Here is a 23,734-nt window from a genome sequence, read left to right as displayed (position 1 = left end):
CTGGGGGACAGGGGGCAGGTGGGTGTGGTGGACACCCTGGTCCTTAATGGGGTAATTGCCTCTGAAGGACTAGGTGTGCAGCCTAGGATTCATTTTGAACTCACAGCTGTCCATGGAGGTGCAGGTCAATTCTGTGTCCAGGGTAGCTGTCTACCAGCTCCATCTGATATGCAGGCTGAGACCCTACCTGCCAGTGGACTGCCTTGCCAGAGTGGTGCATGCTTTAGTTATCTCCCGCTTGGACTACTGCAATGTGCTCTATGTGGGGCTACCTTTGAAGGTGACCCGGGAACTACAACTAATCCAGAATGCACCAGCTACCCTGGTGACTGGGAGTGGCCACTGAGACCACATAATACCAGTCCTGAAAGACCTACATTGGCTCCCAGTACATTTCCGGGCACAATTCAAAGTGTTGGTGCTGACCTTTAAAGCCCTAAACGGCCTCAGCCCAGTATACCTGAAGGAGCGTCTCCACCCCCATCATTCTGCCTGGACACTGAGGTCCAATACTGAGGAACTTCTGGCGGATCCCTCACTGCAAGAAGCAAAGTTACAGGGAAACAGGAAGAGGGCCTTCTCGATAGTGGCGCCTGCCCTGTGGAATGCCCTCCCATCAGATGTCAAAGAAATAAAAAACTATCAGACTTTTAGAAGACATCTGAAGGCAGCCCTGTTTAGGGAAGATTTTAATATTTGAGGAATAATTGTATTTTAATATTCTGCTGGAAGCCACCCAGAGTGGCTGGGTAAATCCAGCCAGATTGGAGGGGTATAAATCATCATCATCATCATCATCATCATCATCATCATCATTATTATTATTCAAAGCTATCTCTTCTGTCCTATTATTTGTGGGGAGGTGGGGGGGATAAGAAAAGCGATTTGGATCCAGCCAATGGTCCATTCAGCCCAGCATCCAATTCAGACACCATTCAACCAGATGCCTGTGGGAAACTTGCAAGCAGGACCTGAGCATAAGAAAATTTCTCATCCTGCTGCTTCCAGCAACTGCTATAAGGAAGCATTGCTGCCTCCCACTGTAGAAGAAGAGTATAGCCTTCATGTTTACCAGCCATTGATGACATGTAACTGCCTAGTCTAGAAGTCCAGGAACGTAAAAGGCAGCTACCGGATTACTGGCTGCTGTTCTGTTTAGATATTGTATAGCTCCTCCTGTTTTCAAACACCTGCATGAGTTGCCAGTACATTTCTGGACCCAGTTGAAGGTGTTCAGGTTGGTGTTCACAGTCCCACGTGACTCGGGTCCCAAATACCTGCAAGACTGCCTCCTTCACAGTGCTGAGATTGCTCAGTTAGTAGAGAGTGAGACTCTGAATCTCAGGGTGGTAGTTTGAGCCCCACGTTGGGTGAAAGATTCCTGCATGGCTGGGGGTTGGGCTGGATGACATTTCTCATTGCAACAGGAGAATCTAGACATCCAATAAAGGCTAAGGATTTACAGTGTTTTCACATTTTTAAGATGCCTTGTGGAACCACATAAAAATTTGAAGCAATGTGAGTCATCCGGTTGTGTGAGATAGCATATGAGATAGAATCCTCTTATTTTGTTACATTGAACTGCTCACGTTCATTGGCAACTGCGCAACAAGTATTTGTATGAAGATCGGTAAATAATTGCTTAACATAATTTATTTATTCAGTTCATTTGCCACGTGTCAACAATATTGCACCTTGGGGTTAGGCTTCCAGATAGAGGGGGTCATTTAGACAAAATGATTTCGTTGAAGGTAAATGCTAGTTGGCGAATGGGTAGGAAGGTGCCATACAGAGTTTTATGCCACAACTGTTTACAATTGTTGAAACTAGAATCTGGTGTTTCATGGTATTTTAACATCTCTATCAAGTTGCTGGGAGTTGTTATCAGGAGTGATAGGGTGAGGGAAAATCTACATGTGGGTGAAACCCATCTCTATCACTCTGTTCCATCTAAATTAGGAAAGGCAGTGGAAGTGTTAGACTGTGCCTTGGATGGGCTAATGGATTAGATATGGGCCAATAAACCAAAACAGATACCTGAAAAGAGATAAAAGGGACCCATGGAGTCATCTAGGTCAACCACCTACAATGCAGGAATCACACCCAGAAATCCTTAACAGGTTGCCATTAAACTTCTGATGAAAAACTTCCAATGAAGGCGGTCCCACTGCCTTCTGAGCTAATCCATTCCAATGCTAATCAGCTCTAACCCTCAGCAAGTTATTCCTAATGTATAGTCTGAATCTCCTTGCTATCATTTGAATCCCTTGGTTCAAGTCCTACCCTCTGAAGTAGCAGAAAACAAGCTTGCTCCATCTCCCATGAGACAGCCCTTTATATATTTGAAGATGGCTACTGTATCACCTCACTGTCCTCTTCTCCAAGCTAAACATATCCAACTGCATCAATGATTATTTATAAGGCTTGTTTTCCAGACCCTTGATCATCTTGGTCTTCCTCCTCTGTAGACATTCCAGCTCATCACTATCCTATTTAAATTGTGGAACCCAGAACTGGACATAGTCCTCCTGGTGGGGTCTGGTCAAGGCAAAATGGAGTGAAACTGTTACTTCTCTTGATCTGGAACTATACTTCTGTTGATACAGCCTAAAATAGCATTAGCAGTGCAGATCTCCAGCCAACAAATAAGTAATAAAATGGAATAGAAGGGTAAATTGTCCATTTACAAAATTCATATATTATTGAAAACAATATAGAAATGCATTTTATTAGAGCAAATTGGTTGGAATTATGTATTTATTAGTCAATACTCCATACGAAGTAAAAGTATTTATTACAAAAATTTCACACAAAAGTGCTGGTGAATTTTCATAAGTCATTCCCTGCTGCCCCCAAGAACCACAAAGTACAACAGAATTGTGGAGAACTGAATATAAGATTGGAAAAATGAGAAACTACCAGTAGCTGAAGTTGGCAGATTCTCGCCTCCTTATGAATGACCCACAAATTCAAGAGATTTCCTCTCATAAGTTTTTGACAAAATCTATGATGCTGTCCATTAATTCAACTGCAGCGGGGAATGTGAAGACACCTGAGTCAAAGAGGCTTATCACCCCATGAAACCCATTCTCAACATGGAACCAGCTGACTTTCACCCCATGGTCCTCCAGACGTTTCTTGTATAGCAGTCCATCGTCTCGTATTATGTCGTACTCGCAGCTCACAATTAGGGTTTCAGGAAGCTTCTGGATGACAGAGTCCTCAGCAAAAAGGCAAGAAAAATCGTCTTCTAATGTCTCTGATAATTGCCTATAGACTTCAGGTTCATAAGGAGCAAGTGGGACTTGTTTGTAGCCTCTTGCCTTAAATCTCTCTGGAAGGTTGTCTGGACTCAACCACTTCCCATATTTCAGTCTCATTGAATCTGGCACATGAGAGCCCTTCAGGAGCTGCCCTGCCAAAGAAGTGTCCTTTCCCATATACTTCATGATAAAGTAAGCAATGTTTTCCCGGAACAAGGGCGGCATTGAGCTGTTCTGCTGATAGGAAGGCAGGTTGAAGTCTATAGCCTGGAATTTCACATAGATCAGTACTTGAGCCCGTAGCTTTGGAAGGTCTGATCTCTTAACCAATTTCTGGGCAACAACAGTAGCATAATTGCCCCCAGCACTATCCCCACTAACGATGATCTTGGAAGGATCCACCCCATGGGAAGCTGCATTTTGAATTAAGTGTATGGTAGCAGCAAGGCAGTCCTTGTACTGAGCGGGAGGAAGATGCTCAGGAGACAGGCGGTAGCTGCAGAATAAAAGAGAAGCAAAGAGGTAAGCTTCCAGAATCTTTTCCAAACACATTCATGATCACATAAGAACACCAGAAGAGCCTGCTAGATCAGGCTCATGGCCGTCTTGTACAGAATTCTGTTCTCACCAGGTCCAAGCAACTTCCTATGAGGCACCTGCAAGCAGGGCCAAAGCACAAGGCCCTCGTTCCGCCTGTGGCTTCCAGAAGCTGGTCTTCAGCAGCACTCCCGCAAGTATCCATGGACTGCCCTCCAAATTCTTGCTCAGGCATTACTGTATATGTGGGATGTGCAACCCAACTGGGATGTTCACCCAGTGCTATTTTTCTAGGAATAAAAGGTCCAGAAATCTCCATCAACACCTCCCTCATTCTCTAAGATTGGCAACGATGCCCACCTAAGAGGTGCCAGAACCTACCTGAGAGGACAAAAACAGGGAGCTGTAGGAGGAAGGAGTAAATAATCCCATCATGGCTCTGCAACTTCTAACCTGGAATTGTAATGGCTTAAATATTCCCAGGAAGAGAAAAAATATATTTCATGCCTTAAAGAAAGACCAATTGGACTTGATTTGCCTACAAGAGACCCACGTGACAAGAGCACACAGAAAATTATTAATAAATAAAAGACTGGGACAGGAATTTATATCTTCAGACAGAGTAAAAAAGAGAGGAGTGGTGATCTACGCAAAAGAAAAATTGCAACCGAAACAAATTTTTAAAGATGATCAAGGAAGATATTTGGCAATTGAAATTCAATCTCAAGGAGAGAAGTATTTGATAGTGGGAATCTATGCACCAAACGAAGGGAAAGCTGAATTTTTTAAGAAGTTGCATGAAATTTTGATGGACCATATGGATTACAACTTAATTTTGATGGGAGATATGAATGGAGTGGTTTCAACAAATATGGACAAGGCACAAAGACAGGTAATAACAAAAGATGGAAGACTACCAAAGACTTTTTTTGAAATGACTGACAATATGGACTTGATTGATATTTGGAGAACAAAACACCCATTAGAAAGAGAGGGAACCTTCTTTTCTGAAGCCAAAATGACATGGACAAGGATTGACCAAATCTGGGTGACTAGCAGTATGGCTCCGAATATAAAAAAAGTAGAAATCTGCCCAAAAACTTTCTCCGACCATAATGCTGTAAAGATGGTGATGAGGCAAACAACAACTGGTTCCTTCAGATGGAGAATGAATGACACCTTATTTAGAGACGAGGAGATCTGTAAGAAGGCCCAAAAAACCTTGAAAGACTATTTTGAAATCAACTTAAGGTCTGAAGTAGAAAAAAGAATAGTATGGGACGCAAGCAAAGCCGTGATGAGAGGGTTTTTGATTCAGCAAAATACTTTAAAGAAGAGAAAGCAAAATGAGAAAAAGGAGAGAATTTTGGAAAAGATAAAAGAAGGGGGAAAACAATTAAGATCGAAGCCAAAATCCCAAGAGATTCTAAGAGAAATCAAATTTCATCAAACACAATATATGGAACTGATGAATCAAGAATTAGAGTGGAGAATTAAACAAATGAGACAAAAGACTTTTGAATCTGCTGATAAATGTGGCAAGTTACTGGCTTGGCAAATAAAGAAGAGACAAAAACTCAACACGGTAACAAATATAGAAGTGGAAGGAAAAAACATAAGTAACCCAGCGGAAATTAGGAATTGTTTTCAGAACTACTTTAGACAACTTTACACACAAGGGCCGCAAAAAGAAATGGACATACAACAGTTCCTCGAGGAAAATGGGCTGAAAAAGGTTTCGCATGAAAGTAAGATAATATTGAACCAGGAGATATCAGCACAAGAAATAGAAGATGCCATTCAAGGCATGACGCTGGGCAAATCCCCTGGACCGGATGGACTGACTTCCAAATACTACAAAGTTTTGAAGGAAGGGTTGATACAACCTTTGAAGGAAGTCTGCAATGAGATTATGGAGGGGAAAAGGGCACCCGATACGTGGAGAGAGGCCTACATTACACTTATACCAAAGACAGAGACTGAAAAGACCCAACTTAAAAACTACCGACCCATCTCGTTATTGAATGTGGATTACAAAATCTTTGCTGATATTTTGGCAAAAAGACTGAAGAGAGTTTTGATGGAGGAGATTCACGGGGACCAAGCGGGCTTTCTCCCAAAAAGGCACTTGTCGAACAATGTAAGGAATATAATTGACATTTTGGAAAAGCTGGAAGTGAACATAAACACTAAAGCTGTTTTGATATTTGTGGATGCCGAGAAAGCCTTTGACAACATTTCTTGGAGTTTTATGTTGAAGAACCTCCGGGGGATGGGGGTAGGCCAAGGGTTTGAAAATGGTATAGGTGCAATATACTCTGAACAGAAAGCCAAACTAATTGTAAATAATGTGGTTACAGAAGAGTTCAAGATTGAAAAAGGGACACGTCAGGGGTGCCCTATCTCCCCATTACTTTTTATATCGGTCCTGGAGGTTTTGCTTAATATGATTAGGAGGGACCAGTTGGTTAAAGGGATTCAGGTCGGAGCTAAACAATATAAACTGAGAGCATTTGCAGATGACTTAGTACTTACATTGCAAGAGCCAGAAGCTAGCACGAAAAGAGTTTTGGAAATAATTCAAGAGTTTGGTCAAATGGCAGGATTTAAATTGAATAAGTCTAAGACAAAGGTTTTGGAGAAAAATTTGACACAGATAGAAAAGGAAAGGTTCCAGAATGAGACAGGGTTGACTGTGGTTAAAAAAGTGAAATATTTGGGTATAAATATGACAGCTAAAAATGTGAATTTGTTTAAAGATAATTATGAAAAAACTTGGAGAGAAGTGAAAAAAGATTTGGAGATTTGGTCCAACTTGAAGCTTTCCTTGTTAGGCCGTATTGCAGCTATAAAGATGAATGTATTGCCAAGAATGTTGTTTTTGTTCCAAGCATTGCAAATAATTGATAAAATGGATTGTTTCAAGAGGTGGCAAAAAGACATATCTAAATTTGTCTGGCAGGGCAAAAAGCCCAGAATTAAATTTAAGATACTAACGGATTCAAAGGAAAGAGGGGGGTTTGCCCTGCCAGACTTTAAACTTTACTATGAAGCGGCAGCTTTCTGCTGGCTGAAAGAATGGCTACTTCTTGAAAACACAGACATTTTGGATTTGGAAGGTTTTAATAACATTTTTGGGTGGCATGCATATTTGTGGTATGACAAGGTTAAAGCACATAAAAGTTTTAAAAATCATATTGTCAGAAAAGCACTACTAAATGTCTGGGACAGATATAAAGACTTGCTGGAAAATAAAACTCCAAGGTGGCTGTCGCCAATGGAAGCTAAGGCAGTTAAAAAGTTAAATATGGAGTCCAAGTGGCCAAGATACTGGGAAATTTTGGAAAAGGAAGGGGACAAATTGAGATTGCAGAGTTTTGAGAAATTAAAAGGGAAGGTGAGAGATTGGTTCCACTACCATCAAATTAATGAAGCGTTTAAACTGGACAGTAAAATTGGCTTCCAGGTGGAAAAATCAAAATTGGAGACAGAACTGTTAGAACCCAGTACTAAGAATTTGTCCAAAATGTACAATTTGCTGCTGAAATGGAATACACAAGATGAAACGGTTAAATCGGTCATGATTAAATGGGCTCAGGACATTGGTCATAATATTTTGTTTGCTGATTGGGAAAAGTTGTGGACCACCGGGATAAAATTTACGGCATGTAATGCCTTAAGAGAAAACATTATGAAAATGATATATAGGTGGTACATAACCCCAGTCAAGCTTGCAAAGATTTACCATGTGCCTGACAACAAATGTTGGAAATGTAAAGAAACTGAAGGTACATTTTTTCATCTTTGGTGGACCTGCCCGAAGATTAAGGCATTCTGGGAAATGATCTATAATGAACTTAAAAAGGTATTTAAATATACTTTCCCCAAGAAACCAGAGGCCTTTCTCTTGGGTATTGTCGGCCAAGGGGTGTTAAAGACGGATATAACTTTCTTTATGTATGCTACAACAGCAGCTAGAATACTCATTGCGAAGTACTGGAAGACGCAAGAACTACCCACACTGGAAGAATGGCAGATGAAGGTGATAGACTATATGGGCTTGGCAGAAATGACGAGCAGAATCCGAAACCAGGGAAGAGAAGCAGCGCAAGAAGAATGGAAAAAATTCAAGGACTATTTAAAGAAATATCATAAAGTTAATGAAAGTTAGAATGATGTTGGACTGGAAAGTAAATGGTTACTATTAGCAATGGTTAAGACAAGGAAAATAAGGAAGAATAGTCTAAATTTAAATTAAAATAAGGGAAGATTTGCTGAACAATCGATAAGAATTTGGAATACAGAAAGGGGAAGCATGAGGAAGTCGGGGAAGATAGGATATGAAATTAGGATATGAAATGATACATGTTTTTTGTTTTGTTTTTGTTTTTGTATGTTTATGTTTGTTGTATTGTGTTTATATGGAAAAATAAAAATATTTAAAAAAAAAAAAAAAAAAAGAACCTACCTGAGAGGGGCTGGAACTGAGTTCCTGTGAGTTCCCCCTGAAAAAAAACCTGTGCAGATAGTGTGCCTTCAAACACATGCAGAATCCTCTTCAAGAGGCATTACCTCAGGTCAAGGACACATTCCAGGCACACTATCTGCACAGGTTTTTCTTGATTTTTCTTTTTGTACTTTTAAAAACTGTAATAAATATGTTATAAAAAACAACAGAAACTGGTCTTCAGCAGCACTCCTGCACGTATCCATGGACTCCCCTCCAAATTCTTCCTCAGGCACTACTGTATATGTGGGATGTGCAACCCAACTGGGATGTACACCCAGTGCTATTTTTCTAAAAAAAAGGTCTAGAAATCTCCATGAACACCTCCCTCATTCTCTAAGATTGGCAACGATGCCCACCTAAGAGGTGCCAGAACCTACCTGAGAGGGGCTGGAACTGAGTTCCCCCTGAAAATAGACCTGTGCATATAGTGTGCCTTCAAACACATGCAGAATCCTCTTCAAGAGGCATTACCTCAGGTCAAGGACACATTCCAGGCACACTATCTGCACAGGTTTTTCTTGATTTTTCTTTTTGTACTTTTAAAAACTGTAATAAATATGTTATAAAAAAACAACAGAAACTGGTCTTCAGCAGCACTCCTGCACGTATCCATGGACTCCCCTCCAAATTCTTCCTCAGGCACTACTGTATATGTGGGATGTGCAACCCAACTGGGATGTACACCCAGTGCTATTTTTCTAAAAAAAAGGTCTAGAAATCTCCATGAACACCTCCCTCATTCTCTAAGATTGGCAACGATGCCCACCTAAGAGGTGCCAGAACCTACCTGAGAGGGGCTGGAACTGAGTTCCCCCTGAAAATAGACCTGTGCATATAGTGTGCCTTCAAACACATGCAGAATCCTCTTCAAGAGGCATTACCTCAGGTCAGGGACACATTCCAGGCACATAAGATCAAAGGAGGAGGGCACAAGACAAGGTCAGTGATGTGGAAATTGGTTGACTGGGCTGACCACTCTAACTTGCTTAATCCGGAACAGGCAGGGTTTAGAAAGGGCCATAGTACAATAGGCCATTGTTTGGTATTACAGACAATGATAGATAAGTATACAAAGACACATAAGAGCAAACTTTTTGTGGCTTTTGTAGATCTTACATCCGCTTTTGACTCAATCTGTAGGGACAAATTATGGCAAAAACTATATGACACAGATATAGATAGACGACTTTTCAAAATACTTAGAGAGTTACATACAGACATCACAGTTAAAATTAGAACTGGGATGTCAGGCAACTATACTGACCCACTGCCACTGGGGAAAGGGGTTAAGCAGGGCTGTTTGTTAGAGCCGTTCCTCTTTAATTTCTATATAAACGACATTGTTCAACATATGGCAAAGTATAAGTCATCAGCTCCTGCCCTGGAAGGCAAACACCTGAATATACTGCTATATGCTGATGACATGGCGGTCATGGCACTCACTCGAAGGGGCCTACATAGCATGCTGGAGGGGCTCGTAGCTTATTGTTCCCAAAACTCTCTAAAGATAAATTATGATAAAACAAAAATTGTGGTATTTACTAGAGCTCGCCACACATTCAGATGGTCTTTAGATGAACACAAAATTGAACAATGTCTTCTCTTTAAATATCTTGGTATCACTTTCCAAGCTACATCTAGCTGGCTTGCCCACTTCAAGACTGTAGCCCTTCTAGCACGTAGGACAATTGGTGCTCTGCTCAGCTTTTTTTATTCGAGGGGAGGGCAACTGGTGACCCCGGCACTAAAAACTTTTGTTGGAAAAGTGATTCCCCAGATGTTATACGGAGTAGAACTCTGGGGATGGAATCAGAAGCTGTTAGAACGGCTTGAAATCTTCCAAAATTTTTATCTCAGAAGAATTCTAGGCCTCCCTCAGAGCACTCCGGCAGCTTTCCTAAGAGTGGAAGTAGGATTACCCTCTGTGTCTGCCAGGGCCCATTTAAGATTCCTGCGTTTTTTCATCAACCTCATAGATGCCCCGAACACCTTATTGGCTAAACAAGCCTTTGTATCATTACAAAATAATACCACCTGGCATAAAAATCTACTAGACATTTTAGCTAAATACAACCTACCTGAGTTTAATACTCTCAAATTGTGGAGCCCTGATAAAGTTCGGGAATGGATCTTTGAAAAAGACGCCTTTTTGGACTCCACTAAGATAAAAAACTCTGGGTTTTCCTACTGGTTCCCTCGAGTAAAAGCAGTCAAAATCTGTGCCAACTACTTGGTGGAGATCACCGATCCCACCCTTCGGAGAGCTTTTACTATGGCACGGTTCCAAACATTGCCAACTGCTTATTTGACCGGTAGATACACAAAAACCCCAGTAGAACACCGTTTATGTCCTTGCCTTATGAAAACTAAAGAGGATCTTACACATTATCTCCTCTATTGCCCCATTTACTCGGGCTTTAGAGACGCATTGCTGCAAATTATACCCAATTCTATAACCAGTCCTGAAGATAGAGTAAAATTTTTGTTAGTTGATGCAAACCCACGCATTACCCATGTGGTAGCGGTTTTTGTGATGAAGGCCATGAAAGCCAGGGAAAGATTTATGGATGACAATGTAAAGACCCCTTCATCGTCTGTTTAACTCGTTGCTCGTTTTCCCTCTTTTTTTATTCTGTGGGAAGAAGGTTTTGTTGGCATAGTATGTAATGAATTTTAATATTTTTAACTATTGTAGTGTTGATGTTTGTGCACAGGCATGGTCCTCACAATAAATGGATTTGATTTGATGTGGAAATTAGACACTAGTTCCCATTTGCAGAGTATGCGGAAGGCAGCCCTTAGTGGTTTGACCCTTTTATTAATTCTCTTTTTCCTCCTGTAAAAACTACTCAAGACACACTCTTTTGAAGTTTAAATAACAACTTTTACTTACAGACCCTCTAAGTGTCCCTATTTTCCAGGGACATCCCTGTTTTAGAGAAGCTGACTGGGTATGGAATTACCCAATCCCTGAGCCGTCTGAAGGCAGTCTTGCATTAGAAAGGTTTTTTAAAAAAAAGTTTAATATTTTATTATATTTTGTATCTGTTGGAAGCTGCCCAGAGTGGCTGGGGCAACCCAGTAAGATTTGTGCAGTATAACTAATAAAATTATCATTATGGAATGGGATATCCCTATTTTCACCAGTTGGAGGGTATGTACTTAGTGCACTTGCAGTTGCAGATTAAACATACAATGCAGGTGAATGTTTCTTAAATTGCTAATTCATCTTACATTAGAGCTACTCCCTGAACTGGAATGGGGTCAGTAATGTCCCAAAATGATGCACGTTTAGAAAGTGTGTCACATAGATTAAACTGTTACAGACTAACTAACCACAGACAGCAGAGCAACAGTTCAGCTGCTCTCACACAAAAGACTGTTAATAGCTGTCACTGCCATACCAACTGCCATAACTGTCATAACTGCCACAGGGTGTATGACGTCAGAGAATTCTACAACTCTTGCAATTAACCCTTTAAATATATATGAATTTGGGATGCTAACATCCCAGAAAAGAAGGGTGTGGCCTGGGTAGGGGAGGAAGAATGACATTCGGCTAACAGATTGAGGTTGAATCCTGACAAGACAGAAGTACTGTTTTGGGGGGACAGGAGATGGGCGGGTGTGGAGGACTCCCTGGTCCTGAATGGGGTAACTGTGCCCCTGAAGGACCAGGTGTGCAGCCTGGGAGTCATTTTGGACTCACAGCTGTCCATGGAGGCGCAGGTCAATTCTGTGTCCAGGGCAGCTGTTTATCAGCTCCATCTGGTATGCAGGCTGAAAACCTACCTGCCCACAGACTGTCTCGCCAGAGTGGTGCATGCTCTAGTTATCTCTCACTTGGACTACTGCAATGCGCTTTATGTGGGGCTGCCTTTGAAGGTGACCCGGAAACTACAACTAATCCAGAATGCGGCAGCTAGACTGGTGACTGGGAGCGGCCGCCGAGACCATACAACACTGGTCTTGAAAGACCTACACTGGCTCCCAGTACGTTTCCGAGCACAATTCAAAGTGTTGATGCTGACCTTTAAAGCCCTAAACGGCCTCAGCCCAGTATACCTGAAGGAGCGTCTCCACCTCCATCATTCTGCCCAGACACTAAGGTCCAGCGCTGAGGGCCTTCTGGCGGTTCCCTCACTACGAGAAGCCAAGTTACAGGGAACCAGGCAGAGGGCCTTCTCAGTAGTGGCACCTGCCCTGCAGAACGCCCTCCCACCGGATGTCAAAGAGAAAAATATCTACCAAACTTTTAGAAGACATCTGAAGGCAGCCCTGCTTAGGGAAGCTCTTAATGTTTAATAGGTTATTGTATTTTAGTGTTTTGTTAGTGTAGCCTTATGAGGCTTTGCCCTCGGGTGGGAAAAATATTGCGCCTGGGAAAGGGAAGTGGGAGTCAACAGACACTCAAGGAGTAGTTTCAGAGAAAAAGGTTTTATTTCTACCATCCATGAACTGGTAGAAGGAGCAAGTGTGATAGTCCACAAAAGCATGCACGAAGTTCACAGTCCTGTGCACAAGCATATATACCCCTTTCCAGTTTCCTCCTCCTTTCTCCTCCCTCAGAAGTCCTGCCCCATGAGTTCCTCTGAGCATGAACAGAAAGCTGTCTTGGGACTATTGGACTCTTCCCAGGAAAGGGGGAATGAGAAGCCGAGGGGGTGGGTCGAGGAGCCCTGGTGGTTCAGCATGTCCAAGATGTTGCAACCGAATGAGATAAGATTCGTTTCTCAGGCCTGAGTATTCTTGGCAATGACAGAGCCTATACATTAGCCTTTAAAAGTAACATTTTGCCTTTTGCCACAGCATCTTGTGAGAAAAGCAGAGAAGAGCAGAGAAAAGCTGTTTTGGATTTTTAGAAGACAAAAGGAGTTTTGGACAGTTTTGAGGCCTGGTTGATTATTGAAGCCTGGGGTGATTTCACAGACAGGAAGCCGCCCAGAGTGGCTGGGGAAGCCCACCCAGATGAGCAGGGTATAAATTAATTAATTTATTATTATTATTATTATTATTATTATTATTATTATTATTCATGAGTCCTGAGGGCAAGAGGCACAGCTGACTGAGTGTGTGTGACATTTGAACCCTTGTTCTGAAGGGTCCACCCCCTGCTTCACATAGGTGTGTGCATCCAGTCCATCCCTTCCAATGCTGATGGATCACCAAAAGCTGATTGACACAGTAAAAGGTCATAAAGACACAAAAAAATAAAAGACACAAGAGAGCACAGATAAAACAATGCTCAGGAGACAGGCAGTAACTGGAGAATAAACAAGGCCTTATGCCCAGCTCATAGTCCCCCCACGGAAGTGAGCATCCTCATGTCTGAGGTGCATGAAGCTCTGATTTGCAATCATGGAACAAAATGTTGACAGCTTTCATGGGGAGTGTTTTTCTCCTGTGAGGAATATGGCAAGGGATGCCACAAATAAATGCAACAACATCCTGGGTGCAAAGCACACACACATATATTTTACCTATGGAAAGACAGATGGTTGCATTTACTTACCCAACAGATACAGCCACTGAATCAGTCTCCTTGGCGATTTTGCTGCAGACCACTTGGTAGAACTCTAGCAAGATGAGAGGGAAATTTTAAATAGGGAGGTAATTATCTGCTGCCTCCAGTCTTGCCTTTAAAAGCACATTTTTGAACAGCTGTCTTCCGATATATAATGTATTTGCACATGCAATTTTAACTGACATTAACCTTTTTATGCAGATGTGCACATCACACAGCTCAAGTACTGCACTGTAAGAATGAGTCTCCTTGGTGATTTTGCTGCAGACATCTTGGTAGGGCGCTCGAAAGTTGGAAGGGAAATTCTAAATATGAAGCTCTTTCGCAAATCCAGGGCTGTTTGTATCTAACTCTTCAGAGCAGACCCACTGACATGCATGGACATAAATCACAGCACAACGTGAACTATGTCTTCCCAGAAGACCTCCTAAATTGCAGTTGGGAGGGCGACATCTTGGCTACTGATGTCAGGAAACTACAACTCCCATCAGTCGCAGATAGGGATGGGTGAATCTGTCAATCTCAGTGTCTCTCGAGTTCTCATTGCTCTAATATACACATAAGAACCAAATCAGATCCTGCAGGATCAGACCAATGGTCCATCTATGTTATGTACACCACTATGAGCTGAATAAAGAGCATGAAATCCACTCTCGACTCTGAGTAAATTTCAATCTAGCCCAGCATTCTGTTCTCACAGTGGCTAAGCAAATGCTTCTAGAAGCCTGGCAGAAGGACCTGAGCCAAGAGCACTCTGCCTGCCCAAGGTTTCCATCCACTGGTATGCAGAAGCATTGCTACCTCCAGTCTTGCCTTTTAAAGCCCATTCTGGAACACCAATCTTCCCTGACATAATGTTTTTATACATGCAATTTTTGCTGACATGAGCCTTTTTGTGCACACATTTTGCTGTATGTGAATTGTGAACATCACATGGCTAGAGTACTGCATTGTAAGCTTCAGAGTCTGGCTCTGGGTTCACAAATCGATTTGCAAAATGAAAATTAAATAGGTTCACCTATAAAAGCAAACTCAATCCAATTACACACAGATAAATCCTAGCCTTAAGAGATATGGGGCACCCAGCCAATGGTTTGCAAGCTTTCATTTAATTCACATGTTATCATTGATATGCATAGATGCAAACTTAGGTCCATTTTCAGAAACGGGGGGGGGGGGACTTGTTATCATAACCCCCCAAATGCCCACCTCAAAAAACATTTCTCCAGTCAGCATGGTCAACGGTCAGGGATCATGGCTCTTGCATTTCAGTAAGCAAAATCTGCGAGGGGCACAGTTGTCTCCCACCACCACCACAATATCAATGTCTCTAATAATGGCAAGCTCTCCTGAGTCCCCACTTGATTCTAGCCTTCCTTCCTCCTGAAGCTGCTACTTTATAGGTAAAAAGGTAAAGGACCCCTGGACGGTTAAGTCCAGTCAAAGGTGACTATGGGGTGTGGCGCTCATCTCGCTTCAGGCTGAGGGAGATGATGTTTGTCCACAGACAGATTTCCGGGTCATGTGACCAGCATGACTAAATCTGTTTCTGGTGCAATGGGATTACTAGGTTGCTACTTTATAAGCTGTGGCAACGCAATGTCACTCAGAACCCAAGAGTGTCAGTATTAATTGCTAACTTGTGAAATCGCATTTTGGTCTTGCAAATGAAAGCTGGTGCAAGTGCAGTTTGTTGATTTGTTGACCTATTTTGCACATGTGAGTGGGGTGGCTGTGGGGTGGGGTGAGGTGAGGGATAGGGTCAGGTGTAAATGGGGTGGTGGCCAGGGGAGGGAGTGCGGCTGGGTTAGTAAACAAAGTGATCAGGAGCAAAATCCACCTAACAGGAGCTGTATTGGCAAAAATATAAGCCGCACTTTCTTTCCAGATTCCGACTGTGAAAACCAGCAGTTCAAGATACCCAGCAGTTCAAGAGACTTCCCCTGTTGGGCAAAGGAACAGTCTCATGAAAATAGTGCCCACATTTGCATCCTATTCACAGGGGGTGGTATCCAAATAAGTCCTATTTAAAGTAGACCCATGGAAATGAATGAGTGCATGTTAGCCATGTCCATTAATTTCAATCGGTCTGCTTAGAATGGGACTATCATTAGAGGCAGCCCTGGGTCACAATAAGTGATGCAATGGTTTGGCTTGATGTCGAAACCCAAAAGCTTTCCTAAATCATGGTTTGTTTGGCCACCCCAACCCAAACACCAGCCAAGGTACAGAGGCAAAAAAAGCTTTGGAGAAACAATCCACAATCTACTTGCTTGCCTATGAGACCATATGTGCTTTCCTGAAGAAACCATGATCTAAACAAACCATATTATTAGTGTGAATAATATATTTCTCTCTATGTGTGTCCCTGACAAGACAGAAGTACTGTTTCTGGGGGACAGGGGGCGGGTGGGTGTGGTGGACACCCTGGTCCTGAATGGGGTAACTGCCTCTGAAGGACTAGGTGTGCAGCCTAGGAGTCATTTTGAACTCACAGCTGTCCATGGAGGTGCAGGTCAATTCTGTGTCCAGGGTAGTTGTCTACCAGCTCCATCTGATATGCAGACTGAGACCCTACCTGCCAGTGGACTGCCTTGCCAGAGTGGTGCATGCTCTAGTTATCTCCCGCTTGGACTACTGCAATGTGCTCTATGTGGGGCTACCTTTGAAGGTGACCCGGGAACTACAACTAATCCAGAATGCAGCAGCTACCCTGGTGACTGGGAGTGGCCACTGAGACCACATAATACCAGTCCTGAAAGACCTACATTGGCTCCCAGTACATTTCCGGGCACAATTCAAAGTGTTGGTGCTGACCTTTAAAGCCCTAAACAGCCTCGGCCCCGTATACCTGAAGGAGCGTCTCCACCCCCATCATTCTGCCTGGACACTGAGGTCCAGCACCGAAGGCCTTCTGGCAGTTCCCTCACTGCAAGAAACAAGTTACAGGGAAACAGGGAGAGGGCCTTCTCGATAGTGGCGCCTGCCCTGTGGAATGCCCTCCCATCAGGTGTCAAAGAAATAAAAAACTATCAGACTTTTAGAAGACATCTGAAGGCAGCCCTGTTTAGGGAAGATTTTAATATTTGAGGAATAATTGTATTTTAATATTCTGCTGGAAGCCACCCAGAGTGGCTGGGGAAACCCAGCCAGATTGGAGGGGCATAAATAATCAACTTTATCATTATTATTATTATTATTATTATTATTATTATTATTATTATTAAAAGCTATCTCTTCTGTCCTATTATTTTTGCGGAGGAGGGGCGATAATAAGGGCCATTTGGATCCGGCCAATGGCCCATTCAGCCCAGCATCCAATTCTCACACCATTCAGCTAGATGCCTGTGGGAAACATGCAAGCAGGACCCGAACACAAGAGCACTTTCCCCCCCTGCTGCTTCCAGCAACTGCTATAAAGAAGCATTGCTGCCTCCCACTGTAGAAGAAGAGTATAGCCTTCATGCTTATCAGCCATTGATGACATATTACCAGAGAAGCTGGTAATATTTGGGCTAGACAATGTTACTGTTAGGTGGATTTGTAGCTGGTTGATTAGCAGAACCCAAAGAGTGCTCTCCAATGGTTCTTCAGCATCCTGGAAAAAAGTGACAAGTGGGGTGCCACAGGGTTCTGTCCTTGTCCCATTGTTGTCCAATGCCATTATAAATGACTTGGATGAAGGAATTGAGAGGATGCTCATTCAATTTGCCGATGACCCCAAACAGGGAAGGGGTAGCTAATAGAATCAGGATTCAACAGGACCATAGCAGATTAGAAAATATGGCCAAAACCAACAAAATGAATTTCAAAAGGCTTCAATGCAAGGTTCTACACTTAGGGAGGAATAATCTCATGCTTTTACTCCAGCAATCTGCAGTTTACTTTCTGAGCTTTTAATGTTTGAAGCTGCTCCTTCTTTTGTGTTTTGTGAATCACCCTGAGATGTGTGTGGAAGACAACAGCAGCAGCAACAACAAACAAAAACTCCTTTAAGACCTGTTAATTTCAAGACTATAAGGGAAAGAATTAGAAGGGTTCAAAGTTCTGTTCTGCCTTCTGGCTATATTGAAGTTCAGTACCTTTTAAAAAAGCATTTATTAATTTAAGAAAAAACCAGAAACCTTCCTCCTGGGAATAATGTCACCAGAAATCAAAAAAGAAATTACAGTAGACCACTTTTTATATACACAACAGTAGCATCCAGGATCTTAATTGCAAAAAACTGGAAAAGTGACAAAACACCTATGATAAATGAGTGGCAGGTCCAAAGGATAGAATATTTACAGATGGCCATGATAACAGGGAGAATTAGAGGTTATCCAAAACAGAAAGTACAGAAAAATGGAAAATCTTTAAAGAGTATCTGGAAAAACATTACAATAATAAATATCTCCTGGCAGAAATAGAATGATCCTTGTAGAAAAACAAATATAATTTTTTTATATCTGATGAAAACAAAGAAAGTAATACAATAATTTGGAACTGTGTGTGAAAAAATAGTAGAAATAATAATACTGAGTCTAATTGTAAGTCAAATGTGTTTATTTTGTGTTTTTTTCCCCTTTTTTCTTTTTTTCTCCTCCCCTTTCCCCCCTTTTCTTCTTCCTTTTCTCTTTTTGTTTTTTGTGCCTCCTTTCTTGGTCTTTCTCTTTTTGATTTGATAAGAGATAAAGCAATAAAAGTGTAATATGAAAACTTCAGTAAGTTAAAAGTGATGTTGTGTAATTTTTCTGTTACTATTTATATACAGTGGTACCTCAGGTTACACACACTTCAGATTACAGACACTTCAGGTTACAGAATCTGCTAACCCAGAAATAGTACCTTGGGTTAAGAACTTTGCTTCAGGATGAGAACAGAAATCGCCATTTAGATTCCATATTGAGCTTTTTCACTTCCTTAGCTTCCATTGGTGACAGCCACCTAGGGGTTTTATTTTCCAACAAATCTTTATACCGAATCCAAACATTATATAGTGCTTTCCTAACAATATGGTTTTTGAATCCTTGATGAATTTTAACCTTGTCATACCATATATATGCATGCCAACCAAACCTATTATTGAACCCTTCAAGATCCAAAATGTCTGTGTTCTCAAGAAGTAGCTAGTTTTTCAGCCAGCAAAAAGCCGCTGATTCATAATACAGTTTTAAGTCTGGCAGGGCAAACCCCCCTCTTTCTTTTGCATCAGTTAATATCTTAAATTTTATTCTGGGCTTTTTGCCCTGCCAGACAAATCTAGATATATCTTTCTGCCACCTCTTGAAGCAATCCATTTTATCCACAATCTGCAGTGTTTGGAACAAAAACAGCATTCTCTGCAAAACATTCATCTTAATAACAGCAATTCGGCCTAACAAGGAAAGTCTCAAATTTGACCATATTTCTAAATCTTTCTTAACTTCTGTCCAACATTTCTCATAGTTGTCTTTAAATAAGTTCACATTCTTAGATGTCAAATTAATCCCCAGGTATTTCACTTTCTTTGCTACCAAAATATTGGGAAATTATAGAACAGGAGGAGGGAAAAGTGAAATTACAGAGTTATGAGAAATTGAAGTCTAAAGTAAGAGACTGGCTTCACTATTACCAGATAAATGAAGTGTTTAAACAGGACAGGAAAATTGGCTTCCAGGTGGAGAGATCAAAATTAGAAACAGAATTGTTAGAACCCAATACTAAGAATCTGTCGAGAATGTACAACTTGCTGTTGAAATGGAATACACAGGATGAGACGGTTAAATCAGCTATGATTAAATGGGCACAAGATATTGGTCATGACATCATGTTTGCTGACTGGGAACAGTTATGGACCACCGGTATAAAGTTTACGGCATGTAATGCCTTAAGAAAGAATATTATGAAAATGATTTATAGGTGGTACATGACTCCAGTCAAGCTTGCAAAAATTTATCACTTGCCTAATAATAAATGCTGGAAATGTAATGAAGAAACATTCGTGAAGAAACCAGAGGCCTTTCTCCTGGGCATGGTGGGCCAATTGGTGTCAAGGAAAGATAGGACGTTCTTTATGTATGCTACAACAGCAGCAAGAGTTCTTTTAGCAAAGTATTGGAAGACACGTGAACTACCCACGCTGGAAGAGTGGCAGACGAAGGTGATAGACTATATGGGACTGGCTGAGATGACTGGCAGAATCCGCGACCAAGGGAAAGAGACGGTGGAAGAAGATTGGAAGAAATTTAAAGTTTATCTTAAGAACTGTTGTAAAATTAATGAGTGCTAAAATGTCATGGGTAATGTGAAACAAAATTGCAGTGATAAATAATTGGGTAAGAGAAAAAGGATTAAAGAAAGTGAATTATAAGTAATTGGAACTAGGGGTTGCTGAAAAAGTTTAAAATAGGGATGCAGAAAAGGGAGGTATGGGGAAGTCGTTGAAATAAGGTTTAAGAAAAAGAGGTTATGAAATTATACGTGTTTATATGTTTGTTTGTCCGTGTATTGTTAGTTGTATTGTGTTTTAATTTATGTTGGAAAATTAATAAAAATTTATATATATAAAAAAAAGAGAACAGAAATCGCATGGCGGCAGTGGGAGGCCCCATTAGCTAAGTGGTGCTTCAGGTTAAGAACATGAAATATACTCAGAGTCGCAAAGTGATTTCATGCTCTTTATTCAGCTCATAGTGGTGAGGAGGAATGAATGAAAGTCCCCTCAAGGTATCTGCTTTATATACATTATTTACACAATGGGCTGCACATGATTGGCTAATTCCGGAATTCTACTGTAAGCCAATCAGGTTGTGGATTCACTTCTATCTGGAGCATGATTGGGTGGTTCCTGCCAACCAATCATACTGCTGCATTGTTCTAGGACCAATCAGACTGCTGCCTTTTGGATCCTATTGTTCTAGGACCAATCAGACTGCTGCAGTTTGGATCCTATTCAACTCAGTACATAACAGAACAGTTTCAGGTTAAGAACAGACCTGCAGAACGAATTAAGTTCTTAACCCGAGGTACCACTGTATTGTTAAAATCGGTTAATTGTAATGAATTGATGCAACAATTACTGTGTTTTTTTCCTTTGTTATTGTTGAATTCTAAATAAAGTAGAGATGTTGCAAAAATAAAATAAAAATAAAAAACATTTATCATGACGAGCCATAATTATGGACAGCTATGTCATTCAGGAGATATCCCTTTTTTTTATAAGATATTTTATTAGCATTTTCCATTTTTTACAAACAATAAAAAGAAAAAATTAAAAAGAAAAAATAAAAAAAACACATAACGTTCAAAACTTATTTTTCAATAACATCTTTCACTGACCTCCTCATACCTCCCCTTCTTGTATTCCAGTTCGAATTGTTTATCCAGCAAATCCTTATCTCCCAGCATTACAATTAAACCCCTTATTTTCTAACCATCCTCTTATATTTATTAGATCTTGAGCTCTTGATTATTTACCAAGAAAAAAGGGACCATTTTTTCATAATCTTATTACCATTACAGCTAGAAACCAATTAATTTCAATCCTGCATCATTCAACATTCATTAAAATTACAATATTTTTGTAGATAATCCTTGAATTTCTTCCGTTCTTCTTCTGCCGACTCTTCTCCCTGGTCATGGATTCTGCCAGTCATTTCTGCCAATCCCATAAAGTCAATCAACTTCGTTTGCCATTCTTCCAGAGTGGGTAAATCTTGCGTCTTCCAATACTTTGCGATGAGTATTCTTGCTGCTGTTGTGGCATACATAAAGAAAGTTCTATCCTTTTTCGACACCAATTGGCTGACCATGCCCAAGAGAAAGGCCTCTGGTTTCTTCAGGAAGGTATATTTAAATACCTTTTTCAATTCATTATAAATCATTTCCCAGAAAGCCTTAATCCTAGGGCACGTCCACCAAAGGTGAAAAAATGTACCTTCATTTTCTTTACATTTCCAACATTTATTATCAGGCAGATGATATATTTTTGCAAGCTTGACTGGGGTCATGTACCACCTGTATATCATTTTCATAATATTTTCTCTTAAGGCATTACATGCCGTAAATTTCATACCTGTGGTCCACAACTGTTCCCAGTCAGCAAACATAATGTTATGTCCAACATCTTGTGCCCATTTACGGTAATCATAGCAGATTTCACCGTTTCATCCTGAGTATTCCATTTCAACAGCAAGTTATACATCTTTGACATAATCTTAGTTTTGGGTTCTAACAGTTCTGTTTCTAATTTTGATTTTTCCACCTGGAAGCCGAATTTCTTATCCAAATTAAACGCCTCCATTATCTGAAAGTAATGTAACCAGTCTCGCACTTTATTTTTTAACTTCTCAAAACTCTGAAGTTTCCATCTATCTTCTTCTTGTTCCAAAATCTCCCAATATTTCGGCCATTTGGCCTCCATATTGAGCTTTTTCTGAGCTTTCGCTTCCATTGGTGACAACCACCTTGGGGTTTTATTTTCCAATAAATCTTTGTATCTTATCCAAACATTAAACAATGCTCTCCTGACAATATGGTTTTTAAATGCTTTATGTGCTTTAACCTTGTCATACCACAAATATGCATGCCACCCAAAAACATTGTTAAAACCTTCTAAATCCAAAGTGTCTGTGTTCTCAAGAAGTAGCCAATCTTTCAGCCAGCAAAATGCTGCTGCTTCATAGTAAAGTTTTAAGTCTGGCAGGGCAAATCCACCCCTTTCTTTTGCATCAGTTAATATCTTAAATTTTATTCTTGGTTTCTTGCCCTGCCAGACAAATTTAGAAATGTCTCTCTGCCACTTCTTGAAACAGTCCATCTTGTCCACGATTTGCAATGTTTGAAACAAAAATAACATTCTAGGCAATACATTCATCTTTATGACTGCAATTCGACCCAACAAGGAAAGCTTCAAATTTGACCAAATTTCTAAATCTTTTTTCACTTCCATCCAACATTTTTCATAATTATCTTTAAACAAATTCCCATTTTTAGCTGTCATATTGATCCCCAGGTATTTCACTTTGTTCACAACCGTTAAACCTGTTTCATTATGAAACTTCTCTCTTTCAATTGGTGTTAAGTTTTTCTCTAAAACCTTAGTTTTTGACTTATTCAGTTTAAATCCTGCCACTTGGCCAAATTCTTGAATTAGTTCTAAAACTCTTTTAGTACTAGATTCTGGCTCCTGTAAAGTCAAGACTAGATCATCCGCAAATGCTCTCAGTTTATACTGTTTGGCTCCGACCTGTATACCTTTAACCAACCGGTCCCTTCTAATCATGTTCAGCAGGACCGCCAAGACCGAAATAAAAAGTAATGGGGAAATTGGGCATCCCTGTCGTGTCCCTTTCTCTATCTTAAATTGTTCCCATTCAGGAGATTTCCCTTCCTTTGGCATTCATGCATTTTAACCCAGCATCCTGGTTCTGACAGATTGGAGGCTCAGAGGTTTAAAAATAAATGAATGCTAACGTATCTGGAATCTGGCCTCAGGTACATGGGCGTAGCAAGAGGGGCAGGTCTAAACTATGGTCTAAACCTCCCTTTAAATCCATCTCATCCAAAAGTAGGGAATTCACCTTGAAACATTGTGCATCCAGTATGTAGAAGAATGAAAGTTTACTACTCCCTATCCCAACCCTCTTCCCCCACACTTCTCCCCCAACCTTATACTGTATACAAGATTAAGGCTCACATTGAATTTAACTGATCTGTAAAAAGAACATTATGATCAGAAAACAGAGGTGATGTATGTGCTTTTGTAAGGTAAGAAAACCCAAGAAATTTTTTATGAAAACATTTTTATGAAAACTTCATCTCAACACGGACTTGCATTTAGCTATGAGGCCCGTACCTCAGAAGAAGAGCCTATGCTTTGAATATGCAAGGGCTTAAGTTCCATCCCTGAGATCTCTGGATAGGAATGAGACTCGTGTC

At 40.8% G+C, this 23,734-nt stretch overlaps 1 protein-coding gene across 1 annotated transcript in view; it reads right to left on the bottom strand.

Annotated features, from left to right (window-relative positions):
• Positions 1–2,771: 2,771 nt before the first annotated feature.
• LOC310768095 (arylacetamide deacetylase-like 3) overlaps positions 2,772–23,734 on the bottom strand; it is a gene marked incomplete at its 5' end in the record, with an annotated part of 34,922 nt that continues 13,959 nt past the window's right edge. Inside the window, one exon of the mRNA XM_083625805.1 lies at positions 2,772–3,759. Coding sequence (XP_083481931.1) covers positions 2,985–3,759 — 775 coding nt within the window. The 3' untranslated portion in view covers positions 2,772–2,984. The remainder of the gene's footprint in view (positions 3,760–23,734) is intronic.

This window comes from Podarcis filfolensis (genome assembly GCF_964270895.1).
Source record: "Podarcis filfolensis genome assembly, chromosome: 8".
Lineage (NCBI taxonomy): Eukaryota > Metazoa > Chordata > Lepidosauria > Squamata > Lacertidae > Podarcis > Podarcis filfolensis.
Note: the sequence above shows the minus strand (reverse complement) of the source record. Positions and strands in the feature narration are given on the sequence as shown.